General features: G+C 32.9%; 1 protein-coding gene across 1 annotated transcript; it reads right to left on the bottom strand.

Moving 5' to 3' along the window:
- Positions 1-1519: 1519 nt before the first annotated feature.
- Positions 1520-3316, bottom strand: LOC114165265. Its single transcript, XM_028049923.1, has 4 exons — positions 3244-3316; positions 2221-3084; positions 1932-2075; positions 1520-1756 (listed from the first exon to the last, which is right to left on the bottom strand). Exons 1-4 carry the CDS (start codon positions 3271-3273, stop codon positions 1532-1534), a joined length of 1263 nt encoding a protein of 420 aa, XP_027905724.1. The 5' UTR covers positions 3274-3316; the 3' UTR covers positions 1520-1531.
- Positions 3317-21419: the final 18103 nt, after the last annotated feature.

Here is a 21419-nt window from a genome sequence, read left to right as displayed (position 1 = left end):
GAGTATGATCGATTCATTTTCAATTTTTCATTTATTTCTTTTTCGTAATGTTCATTTTTGTGTTATTTGCACCTCACTTTAAACAAGTATTTTTATTGTTCTCCGACTCAAAATGACACTTAATTCAAAACATATTTTAAATTATAAGCTCAATTAGTAAACGAGATTTTCTTAGTGTATTGTTAGCAAAACAAAAAATCATTCACCCACCTGTGAAAAACCAAATAGGGAAAAGAGACGTAGCACTTATGTGAGAAGGACCCTTCTTTCTTCTGCTTTGTTGTGACAAAAGAATCACGCAGCAACACTTGTGCACAGCGGAAAAAAAAACTTAGTTCTCCCCATTCAAGATTCTCCCATTTTCCGTAGATTTAGGGTTCATTGTCAAAAATTTTGGAAGATTTAGAGATTTTGGGAGAGTGGGAGCTAGGTTTCAAGACATTTGTGGAGACAATAGGTTTGAATAGAAATTTTATGAAATTTGGAACGTTCAATAGATTTTGGCAGAAGAATATTAATTTTTTTTGTTTTTAATTTATTTTTTTAGGTTTATTTTATCCATGGATTAATTAGTCTTATCCATGGATTTTATTTCCCATTATCCCTATTCTCGTAGATAACTTTATTATGGGTCAAGCTTTCCTATTTTTTTATTTTTTTATTAATATTATTAAAATCAGTGGGAAATTCCGTATGTAATAGCTATTTACAGACTAACTTTTTTCTGTAGATAATTATCCGTGGGTAATTCAGCTTATTCTTGTAGTGTATATATATATATATATATATATATATATATATATATATATATATATATATATATATATATATATATATATATATATATATCAAACAATGCATCAACCAAACACTAAAACTCAAATAAAACCATCATAAACTAAGCGGTGGGTTAAAAGTAAACCAAAAATAATACACGTAGTAATAATTTTGAAATGATATTTATATATTAAACCTATTTTAAAATTAAATATGAAAAAACATAAATTTAGCAATGATGCATTAAGATAGTTAATTTCTTGAAAGAATGTATAATTTATTAAAAATGTATTACCAATTAATATAAGTGCAGAAGATTTAACATAAGTTTTTAAATTCCCCTTTAAAAAAGTGAATTGTAGGGATCTCTACATGGATGGAAAAAAACTAGCTTGCATAATACGAGAGAAAACTTAATCATTTTCAACTTTTGTGCTTATTCCTTTCACTTCATCTTCACTTTGGTTTGATTCGCGATTAACTCCGCACATTCTTTTATTATTAAGGGATTCAATTTGACACTTGGTTAACAAAAACTTTATTTTTTATGTATAATATCAATTAGCATAAAAATGATTGTATACCATATAACCCACCAAGAGAACATGATCGTAAACCAAGTAATGGAGTAAAAGTAACACAACATTAATACACATAATGATGATCTAGAATTGGTATTGATGTATTACAATTATACTACAAATTGTATAAGTCATTATAGAAAGATAAATAACTACTTCACATCAAATTTCCTTCAAATACTTATTTGGTCTGCCAAGTAAATGTAAAAATGCCCCATAGCTCCGGTACGAAACTTGTTTTCATATACGGATTCTAGTGTTAGAATTTCACCATCTTCGATCTTGATAGAACCGGGTTTAGGATAACAAACTGACATTCCAACTAGGTAACCCTTTTCATTTCCTGCTTCTTTTCCAGTTCCGTATTTTGGATTTGAAGTGCATAAAACCCTTCCATCCTAAGTTAAGCATAATCGTAAATATAGAGATGATTCAATAAACTTGTTAATTTCTTATAGAAATATAGAAACAAGAACAAAATGCATTCCTAATGAACATATGAATTACACCAAATTTAATGTAAGTTTAACTACATGATACAACTTATATGGGAACAACAAATATCAATATTACCTGTCCATATAGAGTAACATTAACAACACCGGTGTGCATATGAGCAGTGCCATATACAAGATAACCACCTTTTGTCATTGGTATGTTTGCTTTCTTAATATGAGGGATGTCATTGTAATGATTTCTCGGGATCGTATACTCTGCCTATAACAAATTGAGAAATTAATTTTACTCACATACCGACAAAAAAAGTAATTAATAGCCTAATACTTTTGTTTGGAAAATAGATGAGTTTCAAAAGTTTGCTTATGATTTGTAAAGTATTGTATGTATTGAATAAGTCATCTACCTGACAATCATGAATTGGTGTAGAACCGTTTGATCTTACACGATCAGTTGAATCAAGTATGTAGAACTTAAGAGGCACTTGGTTTTCATCCCAATCAACCCACTTTATTTTGTATCTTAGGGAAAGCTTTCTCGTTGGGCCACGAAAACCATTTCTTAATTTGCATTGTACGTTATCTTGACAACAAAAGAGTCCTCCTTTATAATTTCTAGGCAACAATTGACCATTAATGCCCGTTGTGACATTGTAAAAGTCCTTTGGGAGATTCATAAGCTTACACCTGCACTCTGTACAACCTTTTCTATCTTGTGTTCCACGTGTATCAATAACCATGATGCTAAACAACCATTTTTCTTTAAACCCATGCTTTATTTTCGTAGGATTACCTAATTCAATTGCAAAAGGATCTGGAAGATTTGAAGATGTTCCCCGTGATTCTGCTCCCAAGCCCCAATAATGTGGAAGTAAAAAACCTTGGCATGCACCATCATTTCTTTCAAATTCGATACCATTGCGAAGGTCATGAGATTGTTTAATGTACTGTGACATGGTAATGTTTTCAATATATTTTACAGCAAACCAATGGTGAAGGTAAGTTTCATACAACGGTACTGAATTACCATCTTCATCAACTACTTCAACATCAAAACTTTTGACCCCAATGTGACCCCTTGGAAAGTCAATATCTAATAATGTTTTCACCACAATTTTTCCTGGTCCCACTTCAAAATTTTCAGACAAAAAAGTAGCTGACTTTATATGATTTTCATCAGGCTCTAAAACAATTGAGTGAGTTTTGTCAAATAGCAACATCATTATTGAAAATAAAATTATTGCTCCTCTAGAGATAGTCCTCACATGAACCTACACAAAAATTGTTACCATTAGCCATGAAAATATCTGTATAAGGTCATTCATTTGATATTCTTGTGGATGTTTCAAAGTGCAGTGAAAATGTGTCAAGTGGATAAGAATGAAAAGAAAAGGAAAACTAATAGAACATTGACAATAAAATGTTCATACCATATAAGAAAGAGATATTGTGTTGATCATGGTGATGATTTGTTCTTAGATGAAGACGTATGATAGTTGAAATTTTAAAGCAGGTAAATTTATGAGTATATGAAATTAATTACTAGTTTATATAGGGTGAATCACTAAATGATGATATATTTGGCATAACTAAATTTTAAATTGATGTTGGTTGTCTCTTTTTAGTTCGGTTTATAAGGTGTTTGGTAATGTATTTAAACCTAAATTAACTTGTATTCACATAATTTTACAGATCTACAAAACTATTTGGGAACTTTTCAACGATTTGTAGATGTAAACACAACTTGATTAATGATTTGTTTGGGTAAACTTGACATGATTTCACTTTTGTAGTTTGTTTTCTTAAATATCAACATTCTAATATTATATGACAGTATGTTTTGGGCTAAATTATGCTTAAAAGATGAAAAAAAAATATCAATCATATAAATTTAACAAAAGGAAGTTTATTCAAATAAATAGGTTATAAAGGGAAAAGAAATATTATTTTAATAACATTAATTATTGGCACTTAAGACATAACATATATAAAATTAATTGTAGATAGAGATAATTATAATATAAAATGTTGATTAAGTATGCATGTTTTATCACTATTCATAGTAATTTAGTAAGAAACAAAATATATCTCTATATGATTTAAATACATTCTAAATACCTCCAAATTTATATAAGTTAATTATATTTTAAGGTTGTACTTTTGAAGTTGATTTGTTGTGGCCTTGAATGTTAAAATACTAGAAACAAAAATGTTTATAGCGTAGCTATAACAAACAAATTAACTTAGCTTTTTTAATCACAATAAACAATGAATTAAACGCACAACAATGGAAGGTTGTGGACTTTTTTAATGTGCAAGTGCTACGATTGTGATATCATTTGTATCAAATGCTGAATAATTAACTTCTAAATAATTCAATAAAAGAAAGATTATAAGACATTTATCATCTTAAAAACACATATGTATGTTGCTCAATGTAATGTGACTCAGTAAAAATGGAAAACATATGTATAAACTAAAACGAAAATCTGTGAATGTACGTAAACCAATTTATTTCAATGGTTTTATTTTTATAAAAGACAAATATACACAAAAATAAAAATCATTGGCATCTACTTATTAAGAAAAAGGGGTTAATCAAAGAGAAATTCTCATCTTCATTAAAGAGGGACCATAAACTTTTGTAAATCAATCATATAAAAACTACATTGACTCTAAAAGAAATCACTCCTTTTCTGGTCCAAAAGGTTATGGAAAAGGAAAAAAGAAACATGATTCTTTATTTCTTGAATTTATACTATTTTGATGGTTTTGACTTTTGTTTCGGGTATAGGGTTGAACGTCCACTTAAAACAATTTCCTGGTCTTTTGACTCTGGTGTTATCCTCTTCGTGCCAGGGTAATCTATTTGCCAACTAATGAGGGGTTACTTCTTAAAGGTGCTCCAATGCTAATCTAAGCTCAGGTTCAATCGGTTTAAACAATTAACGTTATATTAAAAGTTTAATGAATGTCTGAACAACTACACATTTGACGTGTATTTCTAGTTTTCTCCATAGGCTTTTTATTAGGTATGAACTAATTACGACCCAATTTCCTTTAAACATTCTTAACGACATGTTTATGTTAATTAGATGTTTAGCTGATTTTAATAATGACTTTCCACATTTGAGCGGTTGGTTATACTCTATTCAGCACGGTTTGTACCGTTGGTACATACAATACAACTTTATTATTCTCTTCAGACACTTCCTAGTATTTAGGAGAGATAAATTTATATTCTTAATTGAATCTTATCTTGAATCATATGATCAAGTGCCTATTTAATTTAACACTTATCTTGAAACATCTTTTAATGGCATGGCCTCTTCCGTTAAATCATAAGTTCTTCATCCTCATATTATCTTTTCTGCCTTTCAAACTTTGAATGGAATGTTATTTCCTTTTCAAATTTATGATATTCTCTAACCATGTACACACGCATAATATATACATACATACATATATACATATATATATATATATATACATATATATGTATATATATACATATACATATATATGTATATATGTATATATATATATATATATATACATATATATGTATATATATATATATATATATATGTATATATATTGATGTTCTTTCATCTTTTAGGAAATCTTTCACTTTGATATAATTAAATAGATTTAACTTGTGTCCAATTGCATGCTTCTAAGAATTTATATCTTATCTTTTCTCACTAGTGCAGTTTTGGCCTTTTAACTCGCGTTACAGGCCTCGGTTGTCGCTCAACCGAAGCATAAAATGGCGCGGTGGCAATTTTGTAATTTTTTCAACTTTTATGCCTCGGTTCATTAAAAAACCGGTGCCAAAAGGTCTAATATGCCTCGGCTTTGAAGACTCGAAGCCTAAAAGTTGGCTAATATTTCAAAAATGCCATTATAGCAGTGACATTTGGCCTCGGTTGGAATTGAACCGCTGCCAAAAACTGTTTTTTGCCTCGGTTAAAATTGAACCGAGGCCAAAAACTGATTTTCTGCCTCGGGTGGAATTGAACCGCTGCCAAAAACCGGTTTTCTGCCTCGGTTAAAAATTGAACCGAGGCCAAAAGGTTCATTAGGGTTCAAAAATCGCGAATCACTTTTTTCCTCTTCTTCCTCGCGTGCGCGTTCTCTCTCTCAGCCACCCACCTCCACTGCTGCTGTTGCACTCCGACCACTCACAACTACTAGACGTTTGGCTCATTCGTGTTCTGGCTTGGCGAAGTGCGATTTGGGGCTCGCGAAGTGGGCATCAGTTCGTTGTGTTACAGGTGCGTGGTAGATTGGTGTTGTGCGTGGATGGAGATCTGTCGTTGATGATTGCGAAGGAGGTGGTTTCGCGATTTGGAGGAGGAGACGCGATTTAAGGTTTGTGATTTGCTGCAGATGGTTGATTTTTGTTTGCATTTATGCAAGTGTGATGTTCACATTTTTGTGTATGAAGAACATGGAGGTTCCATGGTGGTTGCACGATTCAAAAATTGCTCTTACGATGAAGGAGAAGACTGCAGTTGCTACAGATCTTTCGTTTTGAGTTTCAGATCTGGCGGTGGTTGACGGAGTTGTGGTGTAACCATGGTGACTACCTAGGGTTTCTGATGGAGAAGATGGGCAGAGAAGCACATATGGCCTCGGTTCTCAACAGAACCGAGGCAAAATATGAAGCTTCTGCTTCGGTTGAGACCCGAGGCAAAATGCTAACCTTTTTGGCCTCGTTCTAATATGCCTCGGTTCTAGAACCGAGGCAAAATGACAAAAATAACCGCTGCCAAAAGCCCTTCCTGCACTAGTGTCTATATATCCTTGTTCTCTTATTTTGTATTCTTGCTCTTATTCCATTCTCTCATGCAAACTTTCACACTTAATCATATGAATTAAATTTTTGTTTAGTGGTGGGTATCATTGAGATGCATGTTGTTAATTTTATACTTTTAAAATAAAAGAATATTTAGGTTTCAATACTAAATCAAGCTAAAACATATTTAGACACTAATCAAGAAAACTCTGGCTAAAAAAACACCGTCAGCCCTAACCTTAACATCCAATAACAAAAAATAATTTGACCACACACCTTTGAAATCCACCCATCATATCACAATTAACACAACAAAACATTGCTTGAAAAATACTAAGTGTTCTTCCATCTCCTACATGTTAGGAACAAGGCAATAAAGGAAAGAATAAAGGAGATAAAAATAGACACAAAGAATTTAACGTGGTTCGGCGTACAATGTGTATGCCTACGTCCAGACTACACTAGGAAGTATTTGTATTTCTGGTGTATCTTAAAGCTTTACATAGAGTCTCTTATATAGTAAAATAGAGAACCACATCTCACTATTCTAAGCGATGTGGGACTAAATCAAGCACCATAATACTAACAATTCTCCCACTTGGGGTTTGATTTACATTACCACCTAGTGTAGTGCCTTCATCATCAATTTTCTCGAAGGCCAGTTGAGGCAATGCAAAGCCTCAACTTAGTTGTTGTGACAGTCTTGGTCAACATATCAGCTGGATTCTCTGCACCTGGAATCTTCAACAAAATCAAATCTCCATCATTTATCAAGTTTCTGATAAAATGATACTTCAATTCAATGTGTTTGCATCTGGAGTGAAGAATTGGATTTTTAGCAAGACAAATGGCACTTTGACTGTCACTGAACAATGAAGGTTCATCTTGCCCTTTTCCTAATTCTTTTAGAAGATTCTTCAACCATATCATCTCTTTTGTTGTTTCTAAGATAGCTATTTATTCAGCTTCAGTGGTTGAAAGGGAGACTCTTCCTTGAAGTTTGGACTTCCAACTAATAGTTGTGCCACCCAACGTAAAAATATAACATGTTGTGCTCTTTCTACCATCCAAATCACCTCCCAAATCTGCATCAGAAAACTCCTGTAAAGTGAGATTACTTCTTTTAAAGGACAAATGCATCTTTGAAGTGCCCTTCAAATATCTCAATATCCACTTCACGCCTTCCCAATGCTCCTTTCCGGGATTGGATAGAAACCTGCTCACAACTCCCACTGCATGTGCTATATCAGGTCTGGTGCAAACCATAGCATACATCAAGCTCCCTACTGCAGATGCATATGGCACTTTAGACATGTGATTTTCTTCTTCCTCTGTTTGAGAAGATTGCCTTTTTGAGAACTTTAAGTGAGTTCCCAAAGGTGTATTCCTGGTTTTAGCATTTCCAACATTGAACCTGCTAAGCAATTTTTCTATATATTTTTCCTGAGATAAGTTTAGAATACCTTTAGATCTATCCCTGGAAATTCTCATACCAAGAATTTGCTTGGCTGGACCAAGATCCTTCATTTCAAAATTTTCTGACAATTTTTTCTTCAACCTCTCAATTTCTGTCATATTAGCACCAACAATCAACATGTCATCAACATACAAGGCAAGAATGATATAACTATCAACATATTTCTTCACGTAACAACAATGATCTTCTTCACATCATGTGAAATCCTGAGTTTCTCATAAACTCATTAAACTTCTTATACCATTGTCGCGGTGCTTGTTTCAACCCATACAAACTTTATGAAGCTTGCATACAAGATTCTCTTTGCCTTGTACTTCAAAACCTTTTGGTTGTGCCATAAAGATTTCTTCCTCAAGATCTCCATGTAGGAATGCAGTTTTCACATCTAACTGCTCTATATGAAGATTTTTTGCAGCTACTATACTCAAGATAACTCTGATGGTAGTCATCTTGACAACAAGAGAGAAAATTTCTGTGAAGTCAATTCCTTGTCTCTGTTGGAACCCTTTCACTACGAGTTTGGCCTTATATCGTTTGCTGCCATCTGGTTCTTCTTTTAACCGATAGACCCACCTGTTTTGCAAAACCTTCTTTCCTTCTGGAAGCTTGGTTAAAGACCATGTCTTATTCTTCTGAAGACACTTTATCTCATCTTCCATTGCTAGCTCCCACTTAATAGATTCACCTCCCTGCATAGCCTCAGCAAAATGCTTTGGCTCACCAGCATCAGTCAACAACAAGTAATGCAATGAAGGGGAGTACCTTTGTGGTGGTACAATTGTTCTGCTAGACCTTCTAGTCGGTAATTCAGGAGTAAATGACTCTACTATCTGTTCAGGTTCTGACCCAAACTCTGACTCGGGCTCTGACTCAGACTCTACTTTTGTATTCTACCTTCTGTTGGCTACATCACTTTCTGAAATTTCTTCTAATGATACCTGCTTTAGCTTTTTATTTGCATTTGCAAATTCTGCAGTCCTGTCCTTATAGAACATGTTTTCATTAAAAGTAACATTTCTACTTCTGATAATTTTCTTGTTTTGGTCATCCCAAAACCTGTAGCCATACATGTCAGATCCATAGCCAATGAAATAACATCGCTTTGCCTTAGGGTCCAATTTATCTCTACTATTAGAGTTCAAAAAATATATGAAGTACAACCAAAAACTTTCAAATGTGAAAGGTTTACCTCATTTCTAGACCATACTTCTTCAGGTAACTGATAGCCTTAAGGTTTGGGTTGAGAGTGGTGTCAGTGTCTTATGTGGTTAGACTCAGATCTCATTGGTGTTGTTCTCCCCAGTGAAACCCCCTCCTTAAAAACCTGACAAGTGGTATCAGAGCCGATGGTTAAAACCGGCTCAGACGAGTGCAGTATGGTCCTAGTATCGAAAGTCTTCCTGGCAAAGGTTCTAGGTAAGGGTTCCAGGTAAAACGTGTCCCGTTAAGAATAACGACGGTACAGAAAAGGGCAGAAAAGGAGTACTCGTGGTTGGGCAGCTTCCGCTGGAGGGGGAGTGTACCAATGTGGTTGAAGCGACTTGTAACATTCAAAAAATAAAAATAAAATATATATATAATAATAATATAAATAAATAATATAAAAGATATATATATATATATATATATATATATATTTGAATATTTTATGAAATTATAATTATCTTTTTCACATAATTGAAGAATTATTGAGGACAAATTTAAAATATAAGATAATTAGATTTTTTAAAAATCACTTATATATGAAATATATATTCAAATTAAACTATCAGACTTTATAATTGGAATTAATAATAAATGATTACAGTATAAGGTAATTCTGTTAAAGAAAAAAAATTATATATATATAGAGAATAAAAGAATGATAAGTAGATAACGTAAAAGCTATTGAAAAAAATAATAATAATAAAATATGAAAGGATAACATGACAATAAATGCCACTTTATCATGTTACTGTGAGGAAAAAAAGATCTGCGAACGAGTAATTGAATTGGAACGTAAAAACCAAAACCAAAGGAAATGAGGTTAAGGTTGAACTAATGTAATCATTACAAATAGGAGTATAAATAGAATGAATAGGAAGAAAGGAGAGATATTGAGAACCAAAGAAGAAAAAAAAGAGAGGAACAGAAGAAGAAGCCCTGCGTGTGAGAAGGAAGAAAGAGGAAAAAGAAAAAGAGAAAAAATTAATTTATCATCAAAGTCTTAGTACAACCTTGGTATAATTTTCACGATAAATAAGGTAAGGGGAGGAGACATCCATCACTTTATCTTTTTACTTTGATTTTTTTTATCTATTTGTAATTATTTTATCTCGATATTTACCCTAAGTGAGGTGTCCCTAACCTCATTCTAAATTATATTTAGTTCCCAATCCTATTTATTTATTTATTTATTTATATTCATCTCCAGTTATGCACTGATCCTATTTATTCAATTTATATTTACTTTCATTTACTTATTTATATTTATCTCTAGTTACGTATTGACCCTTTTTATTCATTTATATCTATTTTAATTATTCATTGATCCTATCTATTTATTTATATAATTATATATTTAATATTGAAATAAAATTTATGATAAATAAAGATTTGATTATTGTAGTTGGAGGTATGACCTTGGGGATTTAAACGAGTTAGTATTACTCAAGATGATATGTTCTTGAGTTACTTTGTTGGCCATGAGCTCATTTATCCTGACTAGTCACTGCAAAATTAATCAATATCTTATAAAAGTATAATAAAATTCAGTTTCATGGTTTTGGGAGAATTTTTATTCCATTTTATTTTATTATGATATGTTTTTTTTTGTAGATATTTGTCTCACTTCCCTATTTCTTTTGATTGTGTGCGAAAAACAAAATTTTATAACATTATCATAGATGGCTGCTCCGAACACGCCTGATCCCTTCTTCGCCGACATTGTGGCTATTTTTCTGGGAAATGCATGGCAAACCAATGTAGTGAATAATTCTGTAACATTTCAGGGAACGGGAAACTCTACCATTACCTTTCTCTCTGCTCCGAATGCACCGATTGTCATCGAAGGACAAATCGGAGTTACCTTTTATTTACCCCCAACAGTCCAAATGAATCCTATCCATAACCTTTTCCCTCCACCTGTTTGATAAACCGCATATGAAGGGGGAAACTGTAAATAAATAACCCTTCTTCCTCTTCTAGTGTAGGAAATATAAAATGTACTAAACAATGTGGATATAGGAAGTATATAGTATTGTAAATATACATATAATGTGAATATTTTAAATATATTATATATTAGTGTATAAATTTTTGCCTCTAAATTTTTGTAAGTATACTGTAATAAATAATAAATAGAATTTTTTTTCGTCACATTAGATGGTATCAGAGCGACGTTTCATGCGAGATCTGTGAAATGTGCTCATTATATATATATATATTTGTTTTTTTTTTCTTTCTAACTTATACAATTCCAGATAGCAAACATTAGAAGAAACAATGAATTAACTGAAGCAATGCAAGCTATCTGAGACATGGCTGCTGCTCTAATGAGGAATCAAAGACCTGAAGGAAACCCTGAATCACAAGGATTAGCTGAATTTAGGAGAAACAAACCCCACAATTCTCTAGAGGATATGATCCTGAAAAGGCTGAATTATGGATTAAAGAATGGAGAAATATTTCGAGTTATGAACTGCGCTGACAACCAAAAGGTGAATTATGCTGTATTTATGTTAATAGGAGAAGCCGATATTGGTGGGATGGTACTAGGAGATTACTTGAAGGAGGAAGAATATTATTACCTGGGATGTATTTAGAACAAGGTTTTTAGAAAATATTTCCCTAATGATGTGAGGAGAGCAAAAGAAATAGAGTTTATGTAGTTGAAGCAAGGAAGTATGACTGTAGCCTGTAGGGGAATATGCTTCTAAGTTTGAAGAATTAGGAAAATACTCTACTTTCTTTTATCACCTAGAGGAAAGGATGAAATGTATAAAATTTGAAAATGGACTTAGAGATGAATTGGGAAAAGCAGTAGGGATACTAGAAATTGCTGATTTTCCTATGCTTATTCACAAGTGTAGATTTTTGGAAGATTTTGAGAACAACCAAAATATCAAACCAAAGTATTTTGGACCCTAGACAAATAAAATAAACGCAATGAGGGAAACCTTACAATCGTCCACAATGGAGGACCCAATCCAACCAATCTTCATCACGAAATTCTAGTAGACCTGTATATGATCATATCAGATGCTTTAATGCGGACAAGGTCATCATGCTAAAGATTGTCACCTTAAAGGACCTGTCTGTTTCAAGTGTGGGAAACCTGGTCACATATTCTCTGAGTGTGGACAACAGAAGCCACATTTCAATCCAACTGCAACCAAGACAAGACCTACCACAACAAGAAGAGTGTACACCATGACTGGAGCTGAAGCTGCTAAAAACCATGATCTAATTCAAGGTATGTGTTTTATTAAAGGAAAAACTTTAAATGTACTGTATGACTCAGGTGCAACTCACTCATTCATTTCCAATCATTGTGTTCAACATCTTAATATGTCGACCTCTTTTCTAAAAACTAGTTTGGTTGTTTCAACTCCCACAATGACTCAGTAATAACGAATAGAGTTTTTTTAGACTGTCCACTGTTCATTGAGAATACAAAATTCCTTGTAAATTTAATATGTCTACCTTTATCTCAATTAGATGTAATCTTAGGTATGGACTGGTTATCTTCCAATCAAGTCCTTTTGAATTGTGCTAAGAAATCAGTGATATTTCCAAACTCTGAGAATCTTCTAAAATCACCTACCAATTCAAAAAGTGAGCCTTTAAGGAATGAAATTCAAGGGTACTTGTTATTATCTTCTATGGAAATAAAAGAGGAAGTTGAGTTGAAAAATATAGCAGTTGTTCAAAATTTTCCTGAAGTCTTTCCCAATGATATTCCTGGTTTACCACCTAACAGAGAAATTGAATTTTCCATAGATCTGATGCCTGGAGTTGGACCAATCTCTATGGCACCATATAGGATGTCACCCTCTGAATTAGCAGAATTGAAGAAACAATTAGAAGAGTTACTTGAAAAACAGTTCATTCGTCCTAGTGTGTCACCTTGGGGAGCCCCTGTTTTGTTAGTTAAAAAGAAAGATGGAAGTTTTAGGTTGTGCGTAGATTACCGTCAATTAAATAAATTCACCATAAAGAATAATACCCTCTTCCTAGAATAGATGACTTGATGGACCAATTGAGAGGAGCCTCTGTATTTTCTAAAATAGATTTAAGGTCCGGATATCATCAGATTAGAGTAAAAGCAGAAGACATACAAAAACTGCTTTCAGAACTAGGTATGGTCATTATGAATATCAAGTGATGCCTTTTGGTGTGACCAATGCTCCTGCAATATTCATGGATTACATGAATAGGATCTTTCATCCATTTTAGATCAATTTGTGGTTATTTTTATAGATGACATTCTTATTTACTCTAAGACTCTTGAGGAACATGAGGAACACCTTCGGATTGTCTTGCAAATCTTGAAAGAAAAGAAATTGTATGCTAAATTGTCTAAGTGTGAATTCTGGTTAGAGGAAGTAAAATTCTTAGGACATGTGATTTCCAATAACGGAGTGTTAGTGGATCCGACCAAAGTAGAAGCAGTTTTACAATGGGAACCACCAAAAACAGTGACTGAGATTCGCAGTTTTCTCGATTTGGCAGGATATTATAGGAGATTCATTGAGGGATTTTCTAAAATAGCTTTGCCTTTAACCCAACTCACCAAAAAGGGCCAAGCTTTTGTGTGGACAGAAAATGTGAAAATAGTTTTCAAGAACTCAAGAAAAGATTAACCACTTCTCCTGTTTTAGCATTACTTGATCCTACTGGACACTTTGTTATATTGTGTGATGCTTCCAAAATGGGATTAGGTTGTGTTCTTATGCAAGATAGAAGGGTAGTGGCATATAGTTCCAGGCAACTGAGAACACATGAGAAAAATTACCCAACCCATGATCTAGAACTAGCTGCCATTGTTTTTGCACTTAAGATATGAAGACATTATGTTTATGGTGGAAAGTTTGAAGTTTTTAGTGATCATAAGAGTCTCAAATACTTGTTTGACAAAAAAGAATTAAATATGAGACAAAGAAGATGGATGGAATTTCTGAAAGATTATGATTTTGAATTACAGTACCACCCAGGTAAGGCAAATGTAGTGGCAGATGTGTTAAGCAGAATATCTTTACATATGTCTCTTCACTAATGATTCATGAAATGAATTTGTTAGAAAAATTTAGAGACATGAATTTGTCGGTCACCCTAAGCCATGATAAAATGCAATTAAACTCCATTCAGATCATTAACAATTTACAAAAGCAAATCCATGAGGCACAAGAAAGTGATGAGTTAATTAATAAGAAAAAGAAATTGATAGGTCAAAGGGGTGGGGAGAATTTTGGCATAGATAAAACCGGAACTTTAAGATTTAAGGACAGGATGTGTGTACCCAATAATGAGGAAATTAAGGAAATGATTCTAGAAGAAGCACATAAAGCAAATTAAGCATACATCCGGGCACAACAAAATGTATCAAGATCTCAAGAAAATGTTTTGGTGGCCCAAAATGAAAAAGGAAGTGGCGCAATATGTAGCAAAATGTCTAGTTTGTCAAAAAGCTAAATAGAACACCAAAAGCCAGCAGGAATGCTACAATCCTTAGATATACTTGAATGGAAATGGGATAGTATAGCAATGGATTTTGTAGTTGGCCTCCCACGAACCATTCAAAAATTTGATTCCATATGGGTTATCGTGGATAGGTTAACAAAGTCTGCTCATTTCTTACCCATTAACATTAGGTATTCATTGGAAAAATTGACTGATTTATACATAAGAGAAATTGTCAGGTTACATGGAGTTCCAATAAGTATTATATCTGATAGGGACCCTATATTCACTTCAAAATTTTGGGGAAGTTTACATCAAGCCTTAGGTACCAAGCTTCACCTTAGCTCAGCTTATCATCCCCAAACTGATGGACAATTTGAACGAACCATTCAATCTTTGGAAGATTTGCTGAGAGCTTGTGTGTTAGAAAATTCTGATAGTTGGGATCGATACCTGCCTTGATTGAGTTCACCTATAACAACAGTTTCCATTCTTGTTGCATATCAAATTTGCTTACCTCCGTTCCTTTCAAATCTCCATAATGTCTTTCATGTGTCTTAATTAAGAAAATATATTTCTGATCCAACTCATGTGATAAGACCTGATACAGTACAATTAAGAATAACCTTACATTTGACGCAATACATGTACAGATTATGGACAAGAAGATCAAAGAATTGAGAGGCAGACAAATCCCTCTAGTGAAGGTCATGTGGAATGAAGCTAATGGAGATATTACATGGGAATTAGAAGAAAAAATAAGAGGAATTTATCCTCATTTATTTTAGTCAAAATAAAATAAAATAAAATTTCGAGGACGAAATTTCTATAAGTAGGGGAAATTGTAACATCCAATATATATATATATATATATATATATATATTATATATATATATATATATATATATATAATATAAAAAAATAAAATAAAAGAGAGATATATATATTTTTTGATTATTTTATGAAATTATAATTATCTTTTTCACATAATTTAAGAATTATTGAGGACAAATTTAAATATAAGATTAATTAGATTTTTTTTAAAATCACTTATATATGAAATATATATTCAAATTAAACTATCAGACTTTATAATTGGAATTAATAATCAATGATTACCGTATAAGGTAATTCTGTGAAAGAAAAAAAATTATATATATATAGAGAATAAAAGAATGATAAGTAGATAACGTAAAAGCTATTGAAAAAATAATAATAATAAAATATGAAAGGATAACATGACAATAAATGCCACTTTATCATGTTACTGTGAGGAAAAAAAGATCTATGAACGAGTAATTGAATTGGAACGTAAAAAGCAAAACCAAAGGAAATGAGGTTAAGGTTGAACTAATGTAATCATTACAAATAGGAGTATAAATAGAATGAATAGGAAGAAAGGAGAGATATTGAGAACCAAAGAAGAAAAAAAAGAGAGGAACAGAAGAAGAAGCTCTGCGTGTGAGAAGGAAGAAAGAGGAAAAAGAAAAAGAGAAAATTAATTTATCATCAAAGTCTTAGTACAACCTTGGTATAATTTTCACGATAATAAGGTAAGGGGAGGAGACATCCATCACTTTATCTTTTTACTTTGATTTTTTTTTATCTATTTGTAATTATTTTATCTCGATATTTACCCTAAGTGAGGTGTCCCTAACCTCATTCTAAATTATATTTAGTTCCCAATCCTATTTATTTATTTATTTATATTCATCTCCAGTTATGCACTGATCCTATTTATTCAATTTATATTTACTTTCATTTACTTATTTATATTTATCTCTAGTTACGTATTGACCCTTTTTATTCATTTATATCTATTTTAATTATTCATTGATCCTATCTATTTATTTATATAATTATATATTTAATATTGAAATAAATTTATGATAATAAAGATTTGATTATTGTAGTTGGAGGTATGACCTTGGGGATTTAAACGAGTTAGTATTACTCAAGATGATATGTTCTTGAGTTACTTTGTTGGCCATGAGCTCATTTATCCTGACTAGTCACTACAAAATTAATCAATATCTTTATAAAAGTATATAAAAATTCAGTTTCATGGTTTTGGGAGAATTTTTATTCCATTTTATTTTATTATGATATGTTTTTTTTTTTGTAGATATTTGTCTCACTTCCTATTTCTTTTGATTGTGTGCGAAAAACAAAATTTTATAACATTATCATAGATGGCTGCTCCGAACACGCCTGATCCCTTCTTCGCCGACATTGTGGCTATTTTTCCGGGAAATGCTTGGCAAACCAATGTAGTGAATAATTCCGTAACATTTCAGGGAACGGGAAACTCTACCATTACTTTTCTCTCTGCTCCGAATGCACCGATTGTCATCGAAGGACAAATCGGAGTTACCTTTTATTTACCCCCAACAGTCCAAATGAATCCTATCCATAACCTTTTCCCTCCACCTGTTTGATAAACCGCATATGAAGGGGGGAAACTGTAAATAAATAACCCTTCTTCCTCTTCTAGTGTAGGAAATATAAATGTACTAAACAATGTGGATATAGGAAGTATATAGTATTGTAAATATACATATAAATGTGAATATTTTAAATATAATTATATATTAGTGTATAAATTTTGCCTCTAAATTTTTGTAAGTATACTGTAATAAATAAATAATAGAATTTTTTTTCGTCACATTAGATGGTATCAGAGCGACGTTTCATGCGAGATCTGTGAAATGTGCTCATATATATATATATATATATATTTGTTTTTTTTTTCTTTCTAACTCATACAATTCCAGATAGCAAACATTAGAAGAAACAATGAATTAACTGAAGCAATGCAAGCTATCCGAGACATGGCTGCTGCTCTAATGAGGAATCAAAGACCTGAAGGAAACCCTAAATCACAAGGATTAGCTGAATTTAGGAGAAACAAACCCCACAATTCTCTAGAGGATATGATCCTGAAAAGGCTGAATTATGGATTAAAGAAATGGAGAGATATTCGAGTTATGAACTGCGCTGACAACCAAAAGGTGAATTATGCTGTATTTATGTTAATAGAAGAAGCCGAATATTGGTGGATGGTACTAGGAGATTACTTGAAGGAGGAAGAATAATTATACCTGGGATGTATTTAGAACAAGGTTTTTAGAAAAATATTTCCCTAATGATGTGAGGAGAGCAAAGAAATAGAGTTTATGCAGTTGAAGCAAGGAAGTATGACTGTAGCCTGTAGGGAATATGCTTCTAAGTTTGAAGAATTAGGAAAATACTCTACTTTCTTTTATCACCCAGAGGAAAGGATGAAATGTATAAAATTTGAAATGGACTTAGAGATGAATTGGGAAAAGCAGTAGGGATACTAGAAATTGCTGATTTTCCTATGCTTATTCACAAGTGTAGATTTTTGGAAGATTTTGAGAACAACCAAAATATCAAACCAAAGTATTTTGGACCCTAGACAAATAAAATAAACGCAATGAGGGAAAACCTTACAATCGTCCACAATGGAGGACCCAATCCAACCAATCTTCATCACGAAATTCTAGTAGACCTGTATATGATCATATCAGATGCTTTAAATGCGGACAAGGTCATCATGCTAAAGATTGTCACCTTAAAGGACCTGTCTGTTTCAAGTGTGGGAAACCTGGTCACATATTCTCTGAGTGTGGACAACAGAAGCCACATTTCAATCCAACTGCAACCAAGACAAGACCTACCACAACAGGAAGAGTGTACACCATGACTGGAGCTGAAGATGCTAAAAACCATGATCTAATTCAAGGTATGTGTTTTATTAAAGGAAAAACTTTAAATGTACTGTATGACTCAGGTGCAACTCACTCATTCATTTCCATCATTGTGTTCAACATCTTAATATGTCAACCTCTTTTCTAAAAACTAGTTTGGTTGTTTCAACTCCCACAAATGACTCAGTAATACCAATAGAGTTTTTTTAGACTGTCCACTGTTCATTGAGAATACAAAATTCCTTGTAAATTTAATATGTCTACCTTTATCTCAATTAGATGTAATCTTAGGTATGGACTGGTTATCTTCCAATCAAGTCCTTTTGAATTGTGCTAAGAAATCAGTGATATTTCCAAACTCTGAGAATCTTCTAAAATCACCTACCAATTCAAAAAGTGAGCCTTTAAGGAATGAAATTCAAGGGTACTTGTTATTATCTTCTATGGAATAAAAGAGGAAGTTGAGTTGAAAAATATAGCAGTTGTTCAAAATTTTCCTGAAGTCTTTCCCAATGATATTCCTGGTTTACCACCTAACAGAGAAAATTGAATTTTCCATAGATCTGATGCCTGGAGTTGGACCAATCTCTATGGCACCATATAGGATGTCACCCTCTGAATTAGCAGAATTGAAGAAACAATTAGAAGAGTTACTTGAAAAACAGTTCATTCGTCCTAGTGTGTCACCTTGGGGAGCCCCTGTTTTGTTAGTTAAAAAGAAAGATGGAAGTTTTAGGTTGTGCGTAGATTACCGTCAATTAAATAAATTCACCATAAAGAATAAATACCCTCTTCCTAGAATAGATGACTTGATGGACCAATTGAGAGGAGCCTCTGTATTTTCTAAAATAGATTTAAGGTCCGGATATCATCAGATTAGAGTAAAAGCAGAAGACATACAAAAAACTGCTTTCAGAACTAGGTATGGTCATTATGAATATCAAGTGATGCCTTTTGTGTGACCAATGCTCCTGCAATATTCATGGATTACATGAATAGGATCTTTCATCCATTTTTAGATCAATTTGTGGTTGTTTTTATAGATGACATTCTTATTTACTCTAAGACTCTTGAGGAACATGAGGAACACCTTCGGATTGTCTTGCAAAATCTTGAAAGAAAAGAAATTGTATGCTAAATTGTCTAAGTGTGAATTCTGGTTAGAGGAAGTAAAATTCTTAGGACATGTGATTTCCAATAACGGAGTGTCAGTGGATCCGACCAAAGTAGAAGCAGTTTTACAATGGGAACCACAAAAAACAGTGACTGAGATTCGCAGTTTTCTCGGTTTGGCAGGATATTATAGGAGATTCATTGAGGGATTTTCTAAAATAGCTTGCCTTTAACCCAACTCACCAAAAGGGCCAAGCTTTTGTGTGGACAGAAAAATGTGAAATAGTTTTCAAGAACTCAAGAAAAGATTAACCACTTCTCCTGTTTTAGCATTACTTGATCCTACTGGACACTTTGTTATATTTGTGATGCTTCCGAAATGGGATTAGGTTGTGTTCTTATGCAAGATAGAAGGGTAGTGGCATATAGTTCCAGGCAACTGAGAACACATGAGAAAAATTACCCAACCCATGATCTAGAACTAGCTGCCATTGTTTTTGCACTTAAGATATGAAGACATTATGTTTATGGTGGAAAGTTTGAAGTTTTTAGTGATCATAAGAGTCTCCAATACTTGTTTGACAAAAAGAATTAAATATGAGACAAAGAAGATGGATGGAATTTCTGGAAAGATTATGATTTTGAATTACAGTACCACCAGGTAAGGCAAATGTAGTGGCAGATGCGTTAAGCAGAAAATCTTTACATATGTCTCTTCACTAATGATTCATGAAATGAATTTGTTAGAAAAATTTAGAGACATGAATTTGTCGGTCACCCTAAGCCATGATAAAATGCAATTAAACTCCATTCAGATCATTAACAATTTACAAAAGCAAATCCATGAGGCATAAGAAAGTGATGAGTTAATTAATAAGAAAAAGAAATTGATAGGTCAAAGGGGTGGGGAGAATTTTGGCATAGATAAAACCGGAACTTTAAGATTTAAGGACAGGATGTGTGTACCCAATAATGAGGAAATTAAGGAAATGATTCTAGAAGAAGCACATAAAAGCAAATTAAGCATACATCCGGGCACAACAAAAATGTATCAAGATCTCAAGAAAATGTTTTGGTGGCCCAAAATGAAAAAGGAAGTGGCGCAATATGTAGCAAAATGTCTAGTTTGTCAAAAAGCTAAAATAGAACACCAAAAGCCAGCAGGAATGCTACAATCCTTAGATATACCTGAATGGAAATGGGATAGTATAGCAATGGATTTTGTAGTTGGCCTCCCACGAACCATTCAAAAATTTGATTCCATATGGGTTATCGTGGATAGGTTAACAAAGTCTGCTCATTTCTTACCCATTAACATTAGGTATTCATTGGAAAAATTGACTGATTTATACATAAGAGAAATTGTCAAGTTACATGGAGTTCCAATAAGTATTATATCTGATAGGGACCCTATATTCACTTCAAAATTTTGGGGAAGTTTACATCAAGCCTTAGGTACCAAGCTTCACCTTAGCTCAGCTTATCATCCCCCAAACTGATGGACAATTTGAACGAACCATTCAATCTTTGGAAGATTTGCTGGAGCTTGTGTGTTAGAAAATTCTGATAGTTGGGATCGATACCTGCCGTTTGATTGAGTTCACCTATAACAACAGTTTCCATTCTAGCATAGGTATGAACCCTATGAGGCATTATATGGAAGGAAATGTAGAACACCTTTGTGTTGGTTTGAGACCCGGTGATAATTCAGTGTTAGGTCCTGACATGATTCAACATACAACGAGAAAATCAAAAATGATTAGGGAAAAATTGAGAACAACTCAGAGTAGACAAAAAGTTATGCTGACAAGAAAAGACGACCT

Source organism: Vigna unguiculata, chromosome 10, assembly GCF_004118075.2.
Source record: "Vigna unguiculata cultivar IT97K-499-35 chromosome 10, ASM411807v1, whole genome shotgun sequence".
NCBI classification, from domain to species: Eukaryota; Viridiplantae; Streptophyta; class Magnoliopsida; order Fabales; family Fabaceae; genus Vigna; species Vigna unguiculata.
The sequence above is the reverse complement of the archived record's forward strand: the minus strand, read 5'-3'. Positions and strand labels throughout refer to the sequence as shown.

Excerpts from the sequence above, each read along its gene's own strand:
- LOC114165265 (XM_028049923.1), bottom strand. The coding sequence starts at position 3,273 with ATGATCAACACAATATCTCTTTCTTATATG. Across the intron at positions 3,085-3,243 it reads CAATATCTCTTTCTTATATG|GTTCATGTGAGGACTATCTC; the intron begins GTATGAACATTT and ends ATTTTTGTGTAG. Across the intron at positions 2,076-2,220 it reads CACCAATTCATGATTGTCAG|GCAGAGTATACGATCCCGAG; the intron begins GTAGATGACTTA and ends AATTTGTTATAG.